The sequence below is a fragment of the Suncus etruscus genome, chromosome 6, assembly GCF_024139225.1.
Source record: "Suncus etruscus isolate mSunEtr1 chromosome 6, mSunEtr1.pri.cur, whole genome shotgun sequence".
Lineage (NCBI taxonomy): Eukaryota > Metazoa > Chordata > Mammalia > Eulipotyphla > Soricidae > Suncus > Suncus etruscus.
The window spans coordinates 35,118,395-35,139,728 of NC_064853.1; the positions used below are offsets into that span (position 1 = coordinate 35,118,395).

Below are 21,334 nucleotides of genomic sequence, written 5' to 3' on the forward strand. Positions count from 1 at the left end.
TCTGAGTGGCGAGCCAGGAGTAACCCCTGAATGACACCAGGTGTGACCCAAAAACCAAAAAGAAAAAAAAAAAAGTGTTCGAGCATTAGAAAGTTGTTTTATTTTGGGGCCTCACAGGTCTTATTTCTACAGGGCTTATTTCTACATATATATATATATATATATATATATATATATATATATATATATATATATATATATATATATATATATATATATATACAGGATTTATTTCTACCTCTAGGCTCAGAGATCACTCCTGGCAGCGTTCAGGGAAACATATAGGATGCTAAGGACTGAATCCGGGTCAGCTGAGTACAAGGTAAAGGCCCTGCCCACTATATTATAGCTACATTTCCAAGCATTGAAAAGTTTTAAGCTCAAGGTGGTGAATATGTTTTCCAAAATTCTAATTTCACTTGAAGGTTTCAATTTTATCTTTTTGTTTGTTTAGTTTTGTTTTTGTTTTTGGGTCACATCTGGCAGCGCTCATAGTTACTCCTGGCTATGAGCTCAGAAATAGCTCCTGGCAGGTTCAGGGGACCATATGGGATGCCGGGATTCAAACTACGGTCCTTCTGCATGTAAGGCAAATGCCTTACCTCCATGCTATCTCTCTGGCCCCAAATTTTATCATTATTAATAAAAAAAATTTTAGGGGGAGCACTAGCATTACACCCTTCAGTAGTCAGGGAATATTCCTGGCTCTGTGCTCAAGGATCATTCCTGGTGACACTGGGAGACCATGTGTGGTGCCAAGAATGAGATAGGGTCAACTATGTGCGAGGTAAGCACCCTACCCACTGTGCTATCTCTCTAGGCCCAAGAACCCTTTTTTTCTTGTTGGTTTTGGGACCACACAGTGGAGTGTTTATGACCTATTTCCAGTTCTGCTCTGAACTGGGAACAAGGAGAGCAACCAGGGGGTTCCCACATACAGAGTTTATAATTCAGTAAGCTTTGAGCGTGTTCACTGGCCCTTAAACTAAATTTTTCTGTGAGGCAATGAAATATGAGTTATCATTGTTGCAAAGCGCTGTTTATTGATTTCGTTTTGCAGACTGTGTTCAGAGTGAGCCCTGTCAGGGCTCAGGAGACCATATGTGATGCTGGGGATTGATTACATGGTGTCAGCCATATGTAAGGCAAGTGCCTTAACTTCTTAACCTTCAGGCAGTAATCCATCTGGTAATAACATTAGAACTCAAACCAGGTCTAAATATAGCATGGAAGAAATTTCTATGTTCCAAAAAGCACATGGGACGGGGACGGTGGTGGCCAGAGCGATGGTACAGCAGGGAGGTTGTTTGCCTTGCATGTAGCTAACTTAAGTTCAATCCTCAGCTTCCCATATGATCCCCCTAGCACCACCAGGAGTGATTCCTGAGATAGAGCCTATAGTAAGCCCTGAGCACCACTAGATGTGGCTCAAAAACCGAAATATTTCTGTATTCGGTAAGATTAACACTAGGACTGAGGACACTAATCACAGAGGGAGAAGGGATGGCTTCTGGCCTTCTACTGTGGTTGCTCTGGCCTGGTGGAACAGACATAGCATGTATGTAGGATAAGCACAACAGAGAGACAAGAAATATTTAGTAAGATGAAGCAAGGCTGGAGCCAAAGTGATCATACAGCAGGTACAGTGCTTACCTTGCATGCAATCAACCTGGGTTTGATCCTGTACCCCATATGGTCACCCAACTAGCCAGGAATGATCTCTGAGCCCAGAGGTAGGAGTAAGCTCTGAGCACAACTGGTTGTGACACCCTTCCTCCAAACGCCACACACAAAATAAATAAATAAATAAATAAATAAATAAATAAATAAATAAATATTAGAAAGCAAGGCCTGGGTGACCTCACAACAAACCCCACAGAGGCCAGAAGCGGGTAGAGCTGTTTACTTTCCTCCTTGATGCTGTAGCCGAAGGCATATTTTGTTTCCCCATAGAACATCTGGAAAGAAGATGTAGGAGAGTGACCATACCAGGCAGTAAAAAGCAGTTAGGTAGAATGGAAGCAAAAGCACCGAAATGATTCCTGGAAGAAGGAAAAAGGCCAACAGGGCACTGTTAGGGCACTGACACATTCTCCACTCCAAGGAGCCCAGACCCACCCATTCATCCTTGGTGTCTGAGAAACAAAGACAAATAAGATGTGAAGGGGGTGTTGTCTCTTCCAGAGCATAGAGGAGAAGGTGTTCACCTTGCATATGGCTAGCCCAGGTTTGATCAAAGGAGTATCCCCAAACACAGCCCAGTGGTAGCTTCCTAGCAAGGGGTCCAAATACATGCCCCCTAAATAAGTATTGTTTTTAGGTAGCTAGATACTTATAACAAATGTAGTCCCTGGTTCCATTTCTGAACTTCAGGGCAGAAATCAGTAAATTGCACAGATGCCTTGTTAGAAAGAGACACATGATCCTTATAGTAACAGGACAAGGCAGTCATGTACCTCTGCAGGGAAGGATAGAAGTGTGGTTGGGGGACGCTGGCCATGATTGCAATAAAGGATAGGTTAGCTTGAATCCCCAGTGACAACAGAACTTTCACTCACCTCCCAAATAGACGATTTTTTTCCATTTTTCAGACTCCAGGATTTTATCATGTGGGTAGTAACTCTGATCCAGCATGAAGAGGATCATGAGTGAAGCCATGCAAGAGAGAATGAAGGTGTTGCCGCTGGTCAGCAGTGAAGTGGAGGCCAGAACACAGGAAGCATAAGGGCAGGGGAGGCCCTTGTATATGAAGGAGATGCCTGTGTGGAAAGAAGTGGACAGCTGTCCCGATGATCAGACAGGGCTGCTGAGGCCACACAGTTCCCTCTCTCCCTTTGGGCCTTTCCCTATCACCAGGCTGGAGAGATAGCACAGAAGGTAAGGCCCATCCTGGTTCTAACCCTAGGACCAGATATGTCTCCTGCAAACCCCAGCACTGCTAGGCGTGACCCTTGAGGCCCCCTAAACCAAACAAAACCAAATTCCCACACCCCCAAGTATGGCAGGCCCTGCAGCATTCAGTTATATGCAGGAGTACCCTGTGAGTTGGCAGGGTGCCATGGCCAAACAGCTGGAAAGCGAGAAGCCCTTTGAAGGCTTCAGGAGGATCTTCACCTGTACCCCTACTTTGTGAGGCCACAGGCAAGTGACAGCTGAACTCGCTTCCCCCATCGAAGGGAGAAAATCCTGCTTCTCATCTCAAGAGGAGAAGAGACTGTGGGTCCCAGACCCAATATCTCCATACCCTTGAGCTGGAGGGTGGGAGGGAAAAAGGGAGAGAGGGAGGGAGCCCTCCCAGGCCTACCTGAATTCCTTTCACTCTCTGAATAAAAGCACAGGCGGAAAGTAATGGCAAGGATGTAGACGGTGCTCAGGAAGCTGTTCAGAGGCCCTGTCACGCCGAGGAGCAGGGCCGAAGCCAGGCCAAAGGTAGTGAAGACGGCAAAGTCATTCAGCTCCACTCCTGCTGCAGAGGGCCACAGTCAGGCCCCACTCCTCTGGGGTGCTGGGGTGGTGACAAGCAGGGTGCAAGGTCTAGGGCAGTAACAGTCTGATAGCTCGGGCTCCTCCTCACTCAGCCTTAGACTGACCAAAGAAGGAGTGGGCTGTGGGGGGACTCAAAGGGAAAAGCTGTGGAAACCCTTTTCTTTTTTTTTTTTTTTTTTTTTTTTTTTTTGGTTTTTGGGCCACACCCGGTGACGCTCAGGGGTTACTCCTGGCTATGCGCTCAGAAGTCGCTCCTGGCTTGGGGGACCATATGGGACGCCGGGGGATCGAACCGCGGTCCGTCTCCTAGGCTAGCGCAGGTAAGGCAGGCACCTTACCTCGAGCGCCACCGCCCGGCCCCGGAAACCCTTTTCAATAAAATACTTTTTGTTGTTCTTTGGATTTCTGGGAATGGATGGTTGGACTCTCTACTCGGCAGTACTCAAGGACTATTCCTGACTTTCTGCTCAGGAGTGACCCCTAGTGGTGCTTAAGGAACCAATGTGGTGATGGGCTATGAACCAAACAGCAAGATGCAAGGCAAGAGCTTGACCTTGACTTGGAGCTGTGCAATCTCGGGCACAATCACGCAGGGGAAGATCTGACCCTATTTCACAGCAGCTGAGGCTTGAAGTAACATTTAATTTCCCGCTGCCCGCCTCCTCCCCATCACAATCACCTCTCCCAATTCCAAGACTTGGAGCAGTGAGTGAGTCATAGAAGGTTTGGATGGAGACCAGGGGGCTCCCCAACTTTGACTCCAGGGCTGCTTTGTTACTTCCATGGGGATGTGCTTGCTAGGTGTGGGATGGAGCTGGGGATTGAATCCAGAGCCTCATTCATGAAAGCCAGCGCTCTGCTCTGGGCTGAGCCTGTTCCTACCTAGACCCTCCCAGGATGTGAGCAGCAGAATGACTACCAAGGCCTGTGGGATGGCAGGGGATGGAGAAGGTGACCTAAGATGGGATATCCTGGAACAGGAATTGGGGCCTGAGGTCTGGACTCACCTACTTTGGAGCAGATGTTGAGGTGTCTGGTGAGTGCCCCAACTGCCATGTCTAAGAGAAAGCTACTGAGAAGCATCCAGCAGGCACAGCAGGGTTTACTAAAGGGCAGGCAGACACCACAGCTCTGTCAAGGGCCCCAGAGACCGATCCCATACCCCAGTACATCCCACACTTCCACACACCTCTCATGCACCCATACACTGTCTGTTTCACATCCTCTCCCACGCCCATTCCCTACTCAACCCAGGCTTCAGGAATCCTGCACAATCATGAAGATCCTTTGTTTCTACTCAAAACCAAAGCAGAAGGGGTGGCCTCTGGGTGCTTCTCTGTCTCTGCTGTCCGTCCTTTCTCTCTCCTCTCTCCCTCCCTCTCTTTGTCTCTCCCTCACTTTGTCCTTCCTCCCTCCTTCAGTCCCTACCCTTCTTCCCTCTCTCCTTTCCTCTTTCCCTCTGCCCTCCCTTCCCCCTTTCCTCTCTCCCTCCCTTCCTTTTACTCTCCCACTCTCCCTTTTCCAGTTGCCTCTCTTCCTCCTTCCCTCTCTCTCACCTCTCTCCCTCTCTCTTTCCCTCCCTCCTTGCTTCCTTCTCTCCCACTCCCTCTCTCAGCTCTGCCCCTTGACCTCTCCATCTGTGAAGTAAATCTGTGTGCTAAATAATTCTGCTAATAGGGCCAGAGAGATAGCATGGGGGTAAGGCATTTGCCTTGCATGCAGAAAGATGGTGGTTCGAATCCCAGCATCCTATATGGTCCCCTGTGCCTTCCAGGAGTGATTCTGAGTGTACAGCCAGGAGGAACCCCTGAGCACTGCTGGGTGTGACCCCCAAACCAAAAAATAATAATAAATAAATAATTCTCTAATAGACCAGGCCCATTCAGACCATGCATTTCTCCTGGGGGGGGGGGGTGTTGGTAGCCTTTTAAAAAAATTTTTAGGGCCCGGAGAGATAGCACAGCGGTGTTTGCCTTGCAAGCAGCCGATCCAGGACCAAAGGTAGTTGGTTCGAATCTCGGTGTCCCATATGGTCCCCCGTGCCTGCCAGGAGCTTTTTCTGAGCAGACAGCCAGGAGTAACCCCTGAGCACTGCTGGGTGTGGCCCAAAAACCAAAAAAAAAAAATTTTTTTTTAAAGAAATCGGAGTAGTTTTAGCCATGCCATTAAACTTGTCTGAATTGAGGTGTTCCTTGGTTGAGTTTTTTAAATAAGTCCATGGGGTCAGGCACGGTGGTTCCATCATTCTTCAAAATAGCTATGATCTATGTCTTTTTTTTTTTTTTTTTTGGCCACATGTAGCAGTGCTCAGAGGTTACTTCAGACTCTGCACTCAGAAATTGCTTCTGAAAGGCTTAGAGGATCTATGGGATGCTGGGAATTGAACCGGGATCCATCCCGGGTCGGCCGCGTGCAAGGCAAACACCCTACCGCCCCTATGTCTTCTTTCTTTTGTCTTGATCAACCTGGCTAAAGACATCCCTTATATTGATATTTTGAAATGGCAGATTTTGGCCTCATTGATTTTCTCTATTGATTTCTTGTTTGCAATTTTATTGATGGCTGTTGTCATTTGGGAAGAGAAGGATACTGGGCCACATCTTGTGATTCTCATGGGCTCTCTGCTTAGGGGTCACTTCTAGCAGAAGCCAGAATAGTCCTTCTTTGGAAAGTTTGGGTCACACCCAGCAGTGCTCAGGACTTACTCCTGGCTCTCTGTTTGGGAAATACTCCTGGCAGTGCTTGGAGTTCTGGGGATCAAATCCAGGTTGGCCATGTGCAAGGCAAGTGCCCTACCTGCTGTATTATCTGTCCAGTTCCACAGTGGTCTTTTATTTTTGTTTTTGTTTTTGTTTTTTGTGTCACAGCTGGCAGCGCTCAGGGGTTACTCCTGGCTCTATGCTCAGAAATTGCTCCTGGAAGGCTCAGGGGATGATATGGGATGCTGGGATTCGAACCACTGACCTTCTGTATGAAAGGCAAATGCCTTAACCTCCATGCTATCTCTCTGGCCCCACAGTGGTCCATTTTTAAAATGAGTTCTTCTTCTTCTTCTTGGAGTCAGTTTTTTGAGGACTATACCTAGCAGTGCTTAGGAAATACTTCTGGCAGTGTTCTGGGAACCATGTGTAATGCAAAGGTTTTGAAACAGGGTCAGCAGCATGCCAAGATATCTAAATGTCTAAGAGCTTACTTTCCCTTCAGGCCTATATTTTTCTTTCTTTTTTTTTCTTTTTTTTGGTTTTTGGGCCACACCCAGCAGTGCTCAGGGGTTACTCCTGGCTGTCTGCTCAGAAATAGCTCCTGGCAGGCACGGGGGACCATATGGGACACCGGGATTCGAACCAACCACCTTTGGTCCTGGATAGGCTGCTTGCAAGGCAAACACCGCTGTGCTATCTCTCTGGGCCCATAGGCCTATATTTTTCATTTCTGCTTATTGGGGAGGTTGGGGGTCATAACCAGTGGTATACAGGACTTAATTCTGACTGTGTTCAGGGATTACTCCTGGCAGGGTTCAGGAGACCATATAAGGTGCTGAAGAGCAAACCCAGGTTGACTCCATGCAAGGCATGTATTACTGGGTCTGGCCTGTACCACTATTTTATTATTATTGAGCTTGGTTTTATATATTTTGGATTCTAGACTTTATCAGCACTAGCTCTTGTAATATTTTTGTTTTATTTTTGGGCCAAACCTGGCAATGCTCATGGGTTACTCCTGGATCTGCACTCAGGAATTACTTCTGAGTGCTTATATGTCCATATATGCTCAGGGCACCATATATGATGGCAGGGATTAAATTCAGGTCAGCTGAGTCCAAGGCTATACCATCCCTCTAGCCCCTTCTTGCACTGCCCATACAGTGACTTATCTTCCTTATTTTTTGTTTTTGTGCCACACCCGATGGCACTTAGGGGTTACTCTTGGCTCTGTGCTCAGAAATCACTCCTGGCAGGCACGGGGGACCATATGGGATGCCAGGATTCAATCCAAAGCTGGTTCTGGACCGGCCACTTGCAAGGCAGATGCCCTACCCACTGTGCTATCTCTCTGGCTCTGATTTGTCTTTTTGATGTTCTCTTGATATTGTCTTATGCAGAGCATCTTTCTTTTGCAATGTACGTATTTGAGGCTATAACTTTCCTAAGTGCTGTCCTCACTAGTTTTTCCTAAAACAGCATTTTTGGAAGGGGGGGTTGGGTCACACCCAGTAGTGCTCAGAGGTTACTCCTGGCTCTATGCTCAGAAATCACTCCTGGCAGGTTCGGGGGACCATATGGGATGCCAGGATTTGAACCACCGTCCTTCAACATGCAAGGCAAATGCTCTAACTCCATGCTATCTCTCCGGCCCCTAAAATGGCATTTTTGTGTTATTTTGCTTGGAGGTAATACCTGCAATGCTCAGGGACTACTCCCACCTCATTACTCAGGAAGTCATATTTCATGGTACTTAGACCATTCAGTGGTGGGGATTGAACCCTAGCCTCCTACATTCTAAGTATATGTGAATGTGCTCAATCTGCTGAGTCTCTCTCTCTGGTACTGACCTCTTTGTTGTTAATTTTTTTGGGGGGAGGGCAGTCAGACCCAGCAGTGCTCAGGGACTACTCCTTGGCTCTATGCTCAGAAATCTCCCCTGGCAGGCTCGGGGGACCATATGGGATGCCGGGATTCGAACCACCCTCCTTCTGCATGCAAGGCAAATGCCTTACGGCTGTGTTATCTCTCCGGCCCCTTTGTTGTTGATTTTTTACTGTGGGATACTGAGTTGGGGCTGGAGTTTGGGGGCCAAATACTCCTGGCTCTGTGCTCAGACAAATGTAAGTGCTGTTTGGGGGGGACTATATGCATGAAGTGCTGGGGATCAAACCAGAGATGGCCATATTTAAGGCAAGTTCCTTACTCTTATACTTTCTCTCTGGGCCCACCTGACCTCTTTGAAGGCAGTCATTTGTTTCAGGTCTGTTCCTTTATTGCAATTCTTGAACATTCCAGTAGAAGCAAAGCCTGACCCTCAGCCATTTTTATTTTATTTTATTTTATTTTATTTTATTTTATTTTTTTGGTTTTTGGGTCACACCAGGCAGTGCTCAGGGGTTATTCCTGGATCCAGGCTCAGAAATTGCTCCTGGCAGGCACGGGGGACCATATGGGACGCCGAGATTCGAACCGATGACCTCCTGCATGAAAGGCAAACGCTTTACCTCCATGCTATCTCTCCGGCCCCCCTCAGCCATTTTTTTTTTTTTTTTTTTTTTTTTTTTTTTTTTGGTTTTTGGGCCACACCCGGTGACGCTCAGGGGTTACTCCTGGCTATGCGCTCAGAAGTCGCTCCTGGCTTGGGGGACCATATGGGACGCCGGGGGATCGAACCGCGGTCCGTCTCCTAGGCTAGCGCAGGTAAGGCAGGCACCTTACCTCGAGCGCCACCGCCCGGCCCCCCCTCAGCCATTTTTAAATAGCCCCAACATCTCTTTAGTTTAGTCACATACCTGTATCAAAAGAGATCTGAGGATTAATTAAAATGCTAGTCTTATGGGCCCGGAGAGATAGCACAACGGTGTTTGCCTTGTAAGCAGTCGATCCAGGACCAAAGGTGGTTGGTTCGAATCCCGGTGTCCCATATGGTCCCCCGTGCCTGCCAGGAGCTATTTCTGAGCAGACAGCCAGGAGTAACCCCTGAGCACCGCTGGGTGTGGCCCAAAAACCAAAAAAAAAAAATGCTAGTCTTATAATCTGGCATTAAAAACTATACTGGCAAATCAGCTTGACCATTAAAAAATGACTTTCTGCCGTAAGTTAGTATGTCTTGCTTCCTGAAACTCTAACTCGAAACTAGAGGCCAAAAAGTTAGTGTAGTAGATTAAGCCTTGTCTTGCACAGGCTGACCTGGATTTGATTCCCCAGCATCCCGTATGGCCCCCAAAAAACCTCCAAGAATGATTCCTAAGTGCAGTCGGGAGTAATCCTGAGCATCACCAGATGTAACCCCTGCCCCCCCAAAAAAAAACCCTCCAGACAAAGGGATTAGAGAGATAGTACAATGGGTGCTTGCCTTACATATAGCCAAGCAGGTTTCAATCAAGGTATTTCAGAAGTCCCAGCAAGAATAATTCCTGAGCACAGAATTAGGAATAACTTCTGAGTACTGGTGGATGTGGCCATAAAACAAAACAGACTAAGATTATCGTAGAATTTTCCAACTTATAGGAGACTTAAATCATTTATGGATTGAGAAATAGATCCAGGGGCATCATTTGTTGATGGTTATAATAAAACAGATAAAGATGGTATTATCTGCAGGGGCCAGAGAGATAGTACAGTGGGCAAGACATTTGTCTCGCATGCAACATAGCTAGGGGTTTTATCTCCAGAATCCCACGCAATCCCCCCTCCTGAGTACCACCAGGAATGATCCCTGAGCACAAATCAGGAGTAAGCCCTGAGCACAAGTGGGTTTAGCGCACATGCGTGCAGGCGCGCCACAGCCACACACACACACACACACACACACACACACACACACACACAGAGAGAGAGAGAATTATCTGCAAGGGATAGTACAGGGGTTAAGATGCTTTCCTTGGCTGCAGCTAATCTCAGCAAGGCCCAGTTCCCTGAGTATTGTAGGGATAATCCCCAAACATAGAGCCAGGAATAGCCCCAAGAACTGCTGCTTTGGCCCTACACCCTCCCTCAAAGAAATTGTTTCCATAGTAAAGGATTTATCTTTGTTATTTTATTTTTCTATTTTTATTGTGAACCCAGGGTGTTCAGGTGCAAGGCACCTGTTCCAACCAAGTGACCTATTTCTGAGCCATATCCTTGGCTTCTCTTTTGTTTTTATTCCCCCTTTCCTCTGTTGTTGATACCATTGCAACAAATCCCAGGAGTTTCACACACTTGACTGTGGTGTTCACACATCTCTAGCTGTGGGTGTTGTCCATTAGGTGGCAGTGCTTACTGACATGACCCCAGTGCTCTCTGAGTTTGTACTCCTTTAGTTATGGGGCTTGCCCACATGCTCACTGCAAACTGAACTCTTTAGTGGTTGTGTTCATCTGTGGTGCTCCTAGCGATGCTCAAGGAACCATGTGTTGTCAGGAATCAAAGTAGGGTTGGTCAACACGGAATGCAAGTGTTTAAGTGTATATGTCTCCAGGTTGCTCTGTTTTTTATTGTAATTAAATATTTCTGGGTGGATTTTTTTCCTTCACACTCAGAGCTTACTCCTGGCTATGTGCTCAGAAATCACTCCTGGCTCAGGAGACCATATGGGATGCTGGGGGATCAAACTCAGGTCTGTCCTGGGTCAGTAGCATGAAAGGCAAACACCCTACTGCTGTGCTATCGCTCTGGCCCCTATTTTAATTAAATATTTCTTGAGGGTAGGGGCCGGAGAGATAGCATGAAAGTAGGGCACTTGCCTTGCATGCAGAAGGATGATGGTTCAAATCCCGGCATCCCATATGGTTCCCCAAGCCTGCCAGGAGCAATTTCTGAGTGTAGAGCCAGGAGTAACCCCTGAGCACTGCTGGGTGTGGCCCAAAAATTTAAAAAAATTTTTCTCAAGGGTAGAAGAGATACTAAGTACAGCAGGTTAAGGTGCTTGCTTTCATGTGACCAACCCAAGTTCAATCCCCAGTACCACATATGGTCCCCACACTCCCTCAAGAGTGATCCCTGAGCACTACACTTTCTCCTGCCCTGGCTTATCCCCACAAGTGTGAGACTGACTGTCTGCGTTCATGCCTCCTTCTCTCATGCCACAGGCTCCAGCTCTGAGCTGAGAGCTTGCTGGGTCCCAGACCTACTTGCAGAAGCTGCAGAAGATGGAGAAGAGCCCCAGGATCATGTTGGCCAGAGATAATGCAGTGGTGAAATCCTTCCAGGAAAAGTCACTTGTCTGGTGGCACCTCTGGTATTTTTTACAGGAGACATGGCCACACTGACCTGGGGCCTAGAGGAGAGAGATGAGTGTTTCTCAAGTCAGGAATCCTGGAAGCATCACCAGAGCAATAGTCCAGTAGGTAGGTCACTTAGTTTGTATGCAGTTGACCTGGGTTTGACCCCCAAACCCCCCATATGGTCCCTCAGCACTGCCAGGAGTGATCTCTGAACATCGCTGGGTGTGCCTCCTCCAAAAATCAGTCCTCTAAGAGGCTTCCAGGGATGAGGCAGTTGTGGTTCCCTTTGCTCTCACATCAGAATGCACCTCCCACCCCGAGCATCGGTGGGATGAAGGAGAATGGGAGAGGTAAGAGAACCAGGGGAAGACAAAGATGCAGGTGACAGTTGGCAAGCTCCTGCAGCACCTCACCCCACAGACGGGGAATCTGATGCTTCAGAATAGTCAAGGTTCAAGGGTCCTCAAACTTTTTAAACAGGAGGCCAGTTGACTGTCCCTTAGACCACTGGAGGGCCGAACTATCATTTAAAAAACTATGAACAATAGTGGCCCACAGGCTGGGCTGTAGTTTGAGGATTCCTGACTGAGACTAAGAGGATTTCAGAGACAGAGAGAAGGAGGGGAGTCAGAGAGTGCCCCCACACATTCCGCACATGAGCACTGTGGCCTGGGATGAGTCTACTGCTAAGCAGGACAGGCAGCTGCGGCAAAAACACCTGGTGGACCAGATAAATGTCCTCAGTGGGCCACATGTAGCCCTTGAGCCATAGTTTGAAGATCTCTGCTCAAGAAGCTGCTTATAAATGATGGAATCAGGATTTGAGTGAGGCCTCCTCCTTCCCAAATAACTACTTTTACACTTAAGACAATGGTCCCAGCTGTGAAAGGAGGTGGATTTGAAAGGGTAAGGGCTGTGGGTACCTGGATTATGAAGAACAGCCCCATCAAAAAGAGAAGAAATGGATACGAGAGTACTAGAAACATAGTAGTTAAGGTGCTTGCCTTACATGTAACTAACCTGGGTTTGATCCCTGGTACCCCATTTGGTCATCTGAGCCTACCAAGAGTGACCTCTGAGCACAGAACCAGGAATAAACCTTGTGCACAGCCCAAACCCCACACCCACTCCCTTAAGCAAAAAGAAGCAACAATCCAGGGATCAGAGAGCCAGCTAGAGAGATTAAAGCCCTCGCCTTGCACACAGCCAGTCCCACTTCAGTTCCTGGCTCTGCATATGGGTTTCTGGAGCACAGCTAGGAGAAAGTGACCCCTGAATACAGAATCAGAAGTAAGCCCAAGTGTGGTCCTCAAGACATTTATAAAAAGGAACAATTCGGGCCCGGAGAAATAGCACAGCGGCGTTTGCCTTGCAAGCAGCCAATCCAGGACCAAAGGTGGTTGGTTCGAATCCCGGTGTCCCATATGGTCCCCCGTGCCTGCCAGGAGCTATTTCTGAGCAGACAGCCAGGAGTGACCCCTGAGCACCGCCGGGGATGGCCCAAAAACAAACAAACAAAAAAAAAAAAAGGAACAATTCACTTATTCTGCAAACATTTGGTCCTAAACAAGGACACAAAGATTAAGACTCTGGTCTCATCTCAACACCGGATGAGATACTAAACCCTCGCACAGAAAAGTAGTGGAGGAGCGATTATATTGTGATCAGTTAATTCTATTAATAATTATATTATGATCAGTTATGTCAACTGTGTGATGCATTTTCTTCAATAAATACATTTTTTTTAAAAAAAGGTAGTGGAGTAACGTGGGAGGGCTTCTCCCAGGAGGCTTGGAGCGGAGTCAGTAGTCTGTAACCCCTGACCCACGACCCCCAACGGGCCTCTGCAAGGTTTCCAGGGCCCTTAGAGGAGCCTGCCTGCGAGCACCACCCAAAGGCTCTGCAGCCTCTCCAGGTCACCTCCCCGGGACCCTCTCTGGCCTTCCCTCGACTTCCGGTGGGTGGTGCTCCTTGGGGAACCTATGGGGCGCTCCTGCTCTGTACTACCAGACCTTGAGGTCCAAGATAACAGGGCCATCTGATAAAAAAGATAAACAGCCCATCTGAGCTTGGCCCTTCTCTCCCCGGGGTGCGGGTGGTCACCAAGTGCAGGCTGGGGATGTAAGATGCGCTGCCGCAGGGCTCACCTGGCCGCGAGGCATACTTGGATGGAATGGGGACAGGATTCCTGCGTGGTGGAGGGGTCCAGCACAGGTGGAGGGGCAGCCGCGCAGCAGCTCACCCGGGGCTCTTAGCTCACAATCCCCCAGAGCAGGGGAGGGGCGCAGCTGCAGGGTGCGGGAAGCAGGCCCCAGGTCTGGCAGTGGACGCAGCTGCTGCAAGAATGGCCAGGTGAAGGGGGCCGGAGCGATGGCGCAGTGGTAGAGCCTTTGCCTTGCATGCAAACCCAGCAAGGACGGTGGTTCGATCCCCAGAGTCCCATATGGTCTCCCAAGCCAGGAGCATGATTTCTGAGCGCATAGCCAGGAATAACCCCTGAGCGTCACCGGCTATGGCCCAAAACAAAAACAAAAAGAATGGCCAAGCAGGGTTTGAGAGATCCTTTGGCCGGCAGAGCACATGCCTTGCACGCAGCGACCCACGTTCGATCCTGGGCACCACATATGTCCCCTGAACTGCACCAGGAGTGATCCCTGAACACTGCTTCCCCCCCCCCACACACACACACCTTGGGGACCAGAACAGAGTGAGGACAGGTTTGGGGAGGGGAGAAAGACCTGATTGCGCTGTCAGTGGGAGACACTAGTGGCATGAGGTGTTTTGGGAAAGCAGAGGTTGTGCAGAATGCCGGGTCCAAGCTGTGAAACGCATCCAGAATGATGCGGGTAGGTGTGGCTGAGTGTTTCCTGTTCCTAGAAACGCTTAAGCCCTCATCCTGTCGTCTCCTCTGGGTATGTGCAGAATCAGGGACAAGGTAAGTAGTTTCCCTACTGAAGAAAATAGATTGTGAGGAGGAAAGCGACAGTTTCTGGCAGAGTGGAGGAAGATTCTGTACAGCTGTGGGGACGGAGGAGGAGGGCTGAACTGGAGCATTCTGAACGGGACATTCTGGAGGAGGAAGGAGCAGGAAGGAGCTGGACCAGGGACCACTATGAGATGGAATTCCCACGGTGGGAGAGGAATGAAAGATGGGGGGGGAAAGCCTCCTGAGGATCAGATGGACAGCAGACTGCAGAAAGAAGGTTAGGGGCCAGAGAGATAGCATAGAGGTAAGGCATTTGCCTTGCAGCCTTGCATGCAGAAGGATGGTGGTTCAAATCCCGGCATCCCATATGGTCCCCCAAGCCTGCCAGGAGCAAATCCTGAGCATAGAAACAGGAGTAATCCATGAGTGCTGCTGGGTGTGACCCAAAAACCAAAAAAAAAAAGAAGAAGAAGAAGAAGAAAGAAGAAGGTTAGTACTGGGTAGGATCCAAACTGACCTGATGCTCACGAGACTATATAGGAGATGATGTGGGGCAGTAGGGGAGTGAGGACAGTGGGACCCGGTGCCCACAACCAACAATGCTCCCTGCTTTATAGTACCCACACTCCCTACATCTTCCCAGGCAAGTTCCCTATAGGCTACACTCTCTGTCCCTATCTCTGTCTCTCTCTGTTTCTCTCTCACACTTGTCCTTTCATTCTTTTTGTTTTGGGCTTGTAGGCCACACCTAGTGGTAATCAGGGCTCACTACTAGTTTGGTGTTCAGGGTTCACTCTTGGCGAGGTGAGGAGTCATAGCCAATACAATTTTTTTATTTGTTTTGGGCCACACCCTCTGGTACTCAGGAGTTACTCCTGGCTCTGCACTCAGAAATAACTCTTGGCATGTTCAGGGGACATATGGAATGCTGAGGATCAAACCTGGGTCAGCCATGTGCAAGGCAAACACTCTACCGTCTGTTCTGTCACTCCAGCTCCAAACTAAGGTTTCTAAAGGCCGATTCTTCACTTAATTCTTCTTATAACCCTGGGCTCACATTTTTTTTTCACTTTAAACTGGCAACAGTTCCCCAGATACAGCACTTCTGTGTCTATGTCCTTCCCAGGACATAGTTGCTTTACACCTCATTCTCCGTGCCCCCATCTCCTTGAAGCAAGAGGTTTCTATATTTTTCTTGTATGATGCTGGGAATTGAACCCACAGCCTCACGCATATATATATATATGTATATATATATATCTGTGTGTATATATGTATATATATATATATCTGTGTGTGTATATATATATGAAACATGTCCTCTGCTACTGAGTCACATTCCCAGCTCACTAGAAATGAGTTTTCATTTTCAGACACATCTCACTCCGCCCAATCTAATTGCTGGTATTATTTTGGTTATGTTGTCTAAGTGGAAAGTCTTTCCTCATTAACTGCCATCCCACAATGAAGCCTAACTCAGCCCAAGGGCAACCTGCCTGGAAAAGAGAGTCAGGAGCTCAAAACCAGTCTTACTGATTTTTCAATATTCAGGCAGACGTTGACTCCTCCAAGGAGTTGTCCCAAATTCTCTAAGCCAGATTAGGTACCTAAGATACTGTGATTTATTTAAAACAAAAAAAAAAAAGTATGGGCTGAGACCAGAGAGGTAGTACAGGGTACTTGCCTTCTTGCAGTTTACTGAGTTCAATTCCTGGCATTATATCTGGTCCCCAGAATCCTATCAGGAGTGATGCCTGAGCACAGAAATCACTCCTGGCAGGCTTGGGAAACCAAATGGGATGCTGGAGATCAAACCTGGATCGCTTGTGTGCAAGGCAAACACTCTACCTGCTATGCTATTGCTCTAAACATTTTGTTTTGTTTTTGGGCCACACCCGGTGACACTCAGGGGTTCTGCACTCAGAAATCACTCCTGGCTTGGTGGACCATATGGGACACCGGGGGATCGAATCGTGGTCTGTCCTAGGCTAGCGCGTGCAAGGCAAACACCTTATGCCCTGCGCCACTGCTCTGGCCCCTCGCTCTGAACATTTTGAACATTAAGATAATGAAATTGGGGCCCAGAGAGATAGCACAGTGGTGTTTGCCTTGCAAGCAGCCGATCCAGGACCAAAGGTGGTTGGTTCGAATCCCGGTGTCCCATATGGTCCCCTGTGCCTGCCAGGAGCTATTTCTGAGCAGACAGCCAGGAGTAACCCCTGAGCACCGCTGGGTGTGGCCTAAAAAAAAAAAAGATAATGAAATTGTTTTCAGTCTTGGTCTTCATCCATAGTTCCTGGCTCAGAGTTTGAAAAAAAATTCTAATCTTCTAAGTGATGACTAAAGGTGTCTTTTGCTGTTGACTTTTGGAATACTCCTGGGGATGGGTGCCAAGGAGACAACATAAATAGAGGACACAACTTTCAGTCCCATCTTCCCAACTTCCTGGGTGGGGATAAAGGGCTGGAGATAAAATTTAGTTGCCAATGGCCTATGAATTAGTCATAATTGTGTAATGAGTCCTCTGTAAAAGAAAACAAGAGGTGCGGCTGCAGAGATAGTACAGGCGTTAAGATAATTGCCTTGCCTGCTGTCAACCCTGAAACACATCTCTCTGCTCCCCTGATTCCTGCCAGAAGTAAGCTCATAGCACAGCTGGGTATGGACCCCAAAAACAAAAGCAAAGACAACAACAAATCCTTTATAATAGGCATCTAAAGTGGGGAGCCTGGACTAGCTGTAGATCTGAGATGTAGAGGGAGGACTGAACCCTCTCTGCCTGTGGACTCTGATGTTATCTCAAAAAACTGGCTGGTCTTAGGCACCCTGTGGATTTTGAGATTTTGCCAGTTGGGGAAGTACCCCAGGCCTGTTGGACTTGAAGTGCAGGACGCACCAAGAAGGCAGCCGCCCTGCTCAGATGCTCTGTGAGAGAGAGCACATCTCCAACATAGCCCTCTTTTCATATCACACACTTGTGGTTGCCGTCTGCACTCCCCTTTTATGAGCTCCTTAAAAACAGGGATCTCCAACCCAGAACCTTCCTAAGTAGAGAGTCAGAAGTAAACACTGAGCATCGCTGAGCACGGCCCCCCAAACAAAAACAAAAACAAAGTTCTTGCAGGTGATTTTGTCCCTTCCAGCTTGAGATGCGATTGGATACTTAACCAGAGTGGTGCGATGGCACCATCTGCTGGCCAATGAAGGGAGCGCATCTTGCTGAACTGAAGGTGCTTCTAGCTCACTCTTGGAGAGTTTTGTGAACAGGGCATTCGTTTTCTTTATTATTATTATTATTATTATTATTATTATTATTATTATTATTATTATTATTATTATTATTATTATTATTATTATTTTGTTTGTTTTAAGGCCACACCGGTGACGCTCAGGGGTTATTCCTGGCTATGCGCTCAGAAATCGTTCTTGACTTGGGGGACCATATGGGACGCTGGGGGATCGAACCAAGGTTCATCCTAGGCTAGTGCGGGCAAGGAAGATGCCTTACCGCTTGTGCCACTGCTCCGGCCCCATCTTTCTTTTTGATTTTCTACTATATGTAAGCAGGGATTGCATTTCTTTCTTTTTGTCTTTTTTTGTGGTTTTTGAGTCACACCCTGCAGTGCTCAGGGGTTATTCCTGGCTCCTTGATCAGAAATTGCTCCTGGCAAGCACGGGGGACCATATGGGACGCCGGGATTCGAACCAATGAACTTCTGCATAAAAGGCAAACGCCTTACCTCCATGCTATCTCTCCGGCCCCAGGGATTGCATTTATTTTTGTTTATTTTTGTTTGTTTGGTTGGTTGGTTGGTTTTTGGGCCACACCCGGCGCTGCTCAGGGGTTACTCCTGGCTGTCTGCTCAGAAATAGCTCCTGGCAGGCACAGGGGACCATGTGGGACACCGGGATTTGAACCAACCACCTTTGGTCCTGGATTGGCTGCTTGCAAGGCAAACGCCGCTGTGCTATCTCTCTGGGCCCAGGGATTGCATTTCTAAATGATCAAGCTGATGATGTATGCTTAGTCCTCTGGATAAATCCTCTGAATGAACTAGAGAAGAAATAGCAGATGAAGCAGGGACAGGGAGGTCCTTTTGTCAGAGCTGAGAATTAAGTCTTAGATCTCTTGCTCAACTTCCCCGTCTCATGTTCAGTCACTTTGTAACTATCCCTCTTCACCCAGGGGGAAAAATGGGTGACTTTTCTGTCCCCCTCAATTGATTATTGTGACGGAAACCTAGTTCTAAGTTCTGCTTCATGGTGCCATCATTTCTGCTCTCTGGAATTTACCTTTTGTGTAATTCCTTTCCAGTCTATGCTGGCCATTAATGAGCTGCTTGGCCACAGAGATGGTTTAAAGAATTGAAGCACACACTTTGAATATGAGAACCTTGAACTTGATTCCCAGAACTGTCTGATGCTTTGGACACTGCAGAAAGAGTACTTCCTGAGCACCACCAGGTATTACCCTTCTACCCCGCTACAAAACACAGTAAAGGTTTGAGGTATCATTCTTTTTATTTATTTTTATTTTTGGGTCATATCCAGTGGAGCTCTCGGGGTTATTCCTGGCACTGAGCTCAGAAGTCATTCCTGGCAGGCATGGAGGTCCATATGGGATGCCAGGATTTGAACCACCATCTGTTCGAATCAGCTGCGTGCAAGACAAACACCCTATGGCTGTGCTATCTCTCTGGCTCTGAGGTATCATTCTTATGTGTTGAGGGAATGTACATAGAATTATCAAGAATAGATAATATAAAAACAAAAAAAGAATAGATAATATGGGCTGAAGTGGGCAGAGCATTTATGTTGCTATTGGCCAGCCTGAGTTTGATCTTTGGCACTCCATATAGTCCTCCGAGTCTGCCAGGAGTAACCCCAAAGTATAGCTGGGTGTGGCCCCAAAACAATGGTAATATGGGGGCAAAGCAAGTAGAATATGTGTCTTGAATGTGGCTGACTTGGGGGGCTGTCTCTGGTTTGATCCCTGTCATCTCATAAGCCCTTGAAACCTGCCAGGAGTGATCCCGAAGTACAGAGTCTGGAGTAAACCCTGAGCACCGCCAAGTGTGACCCCGAAATAAAAACAACAAAATAGATAATAAAGCACCTATTCAAATGTGCCATTCTTCTTGATATCAGAACCTTGTGGAAATCAAATACTGTTATCACGTGTGTCTCTGCATCCTTCTACAAACCCAGTGACCCGTCAGGTTCTATCCCTGGCTATACTAGGCCTCTGAAGCTCACTTATAGGTCACAAGGAGCACAGAAAACAAAGCCATGCATGCCAAGATGGGATGAGGGCCTCACCATGCAGATCATCCTTCCCAGGAAGTTGGACAACTGTGGCTTCAAGGTCACCTCTCACTTCTTCAGCACACTTACAGCAGTATGCTCATTATGTAGTACTGCTTATTAAGCCAATTCAATCAGTACTGCTCATTAAGCTAATTCAATTATGAGTCATGGGTGCTATGTGCCAGCAACAAAGTGTGAAAATGTGTTGTGATGGGGCTGGAGTGATAATACAGGGGGCAGGTCCTTTGCCTTGAGTGCAGCAGAGCCGAGTTTGATCTCCAACATCCCATATGGTTCTCTGAGAAGCAACTGGAACGATTCCTGAATGCAGAGTCAGGAATAAACCCTAAGGAGCACGGCCAGTTGTGGCTGTCAAAAACAAAAACTCAAACCAAAAAATGTGGGGCCAGCGTGGTGGCACTAGAGGTAAGGTGTCTGCCTTGCCAGCGTTAGCCTAGGACGGACCACGGTTCGACCCCCTGGCGTCCCATATGGTCCCCCAAGTCAGGAGCGATTTCTGAGCACATAGCCAGGAGTAACCCCTGAACGTTACTGAGTGTGGCCAAAAAAAAAAAAAGTGTGTTGTGACTTGGTTACATGGCACTCAAGCGCAGCCAGACTGGATATGTTGTGATGTACACGCTAAGGAAGCCTCCACAGGAATCCAGCAGAGAGCAATTTGACCAAAACACCTTCATGAAGTTCCTAAATAAATGAGGTCAATATATTGTTGTTTTTAATTGATTTTCAGGACATTCCCAATAGTACTCTGGAATTGAGTACTATTATTTGCATGCCAGCAGCATGCAAAGAGCCTTAATCTCCATGCTCTTTCCCCGACCCCTAAATGGGTTTCAGTCTGAGTGAACTAGAGTCAAACTGCAGGCTGCCTTTTCTGTAGCTGGACATTTTTAGTGTCTCTTCCTCAGTATATTTTTGGGGGAGGGATCAGGACTTACTCTTGGTACTACATTTAGGAATCACTTCTGGTGCTGCTTGGGGTACTATATGGGATACTGAGGATTGAACCTGGGTCAGTGCTGTGTGCATCAAGCAGCCTACCTGTTGTACTACCTCTCTAGCCCCGCCACAGTATTTTCAAATAATCACTGAAATGGATTTGTTCTGCTTCATGCTGAACTTTGAATCTCTTCGTCAGGGGAGTCAACAAGAATGAATTCAGGGGTCGGAGCAGTAACACAGTGTGTAGGATATTTGCCTTGACCCGGGTTTGATCCCCAGCATTCCATATGGTCTCCAAGCCTGCCAGGAGTGGTTCCTGAGCACACAGTCAGGAGTAACCCTGAGCACCCCTGGATGTGGCCCCCAAACAAAACAAACAAGAAAAAAAAAAGCCTCAGTCCCAATCTTAAACACCATCAAGTTAAAAACAGTGCAAGAGGCTGCTGACTGCACAGCAGGTAGGGTGTTCACCTTGTATGTGGCAGACCTGGGTTCTATCCCCAGCATCCCATATGGTCCCCCGAACACTGTCAGGAATGACCCCTGAGTGCAGAGACAGGAGTAACCCCTGAGCACTACTGGGTGTGACCTCCCCCACAAAATACCACCACCAACAATAGAACTAATACAGAATTGTCTGGAAGGTGATTTGCCAACCTATTGAGGTGGGGAGAAGAAAGTCCTCTCTATTGCTCTGGCTTAGGGGAAGAAATGGAGATGGGGTGAAGGAACGTACACTT

General features: G+C 47.7%; 1 protein-coding gene across 1 annotated transcript; it reads right to left on the reverse strand.

Annotated features, from left to right (window-relative positions):
* Window positions 1–1,902: 1,902 nt before the first annotated feature.
* On the reverse strand, window positions 1,903–11,346 carry TMEM269 (transmembrane protein 269). Its single transcript, XM_049775514.1, has 5 exons — window positions 11,306–11,346; window positions 4,494–4,591; window positions 3,320–3,463; window positions 2,559–2,759; window positions 1,903–2,042 (listed from the first exon to the last, which is right to left on the reverse strand). The coding sequence occupies exons 1-5, from the start codon at window positions 11,344–11,346 to the stop codon at window positions 1,903–1,905; spliced, it is 624 nt and encodes a 207-aa protein (XP_049631471.1).
* Between the last annotated feature and the right edge of the window lie 9,988 nt (window positions 11,347–21,334).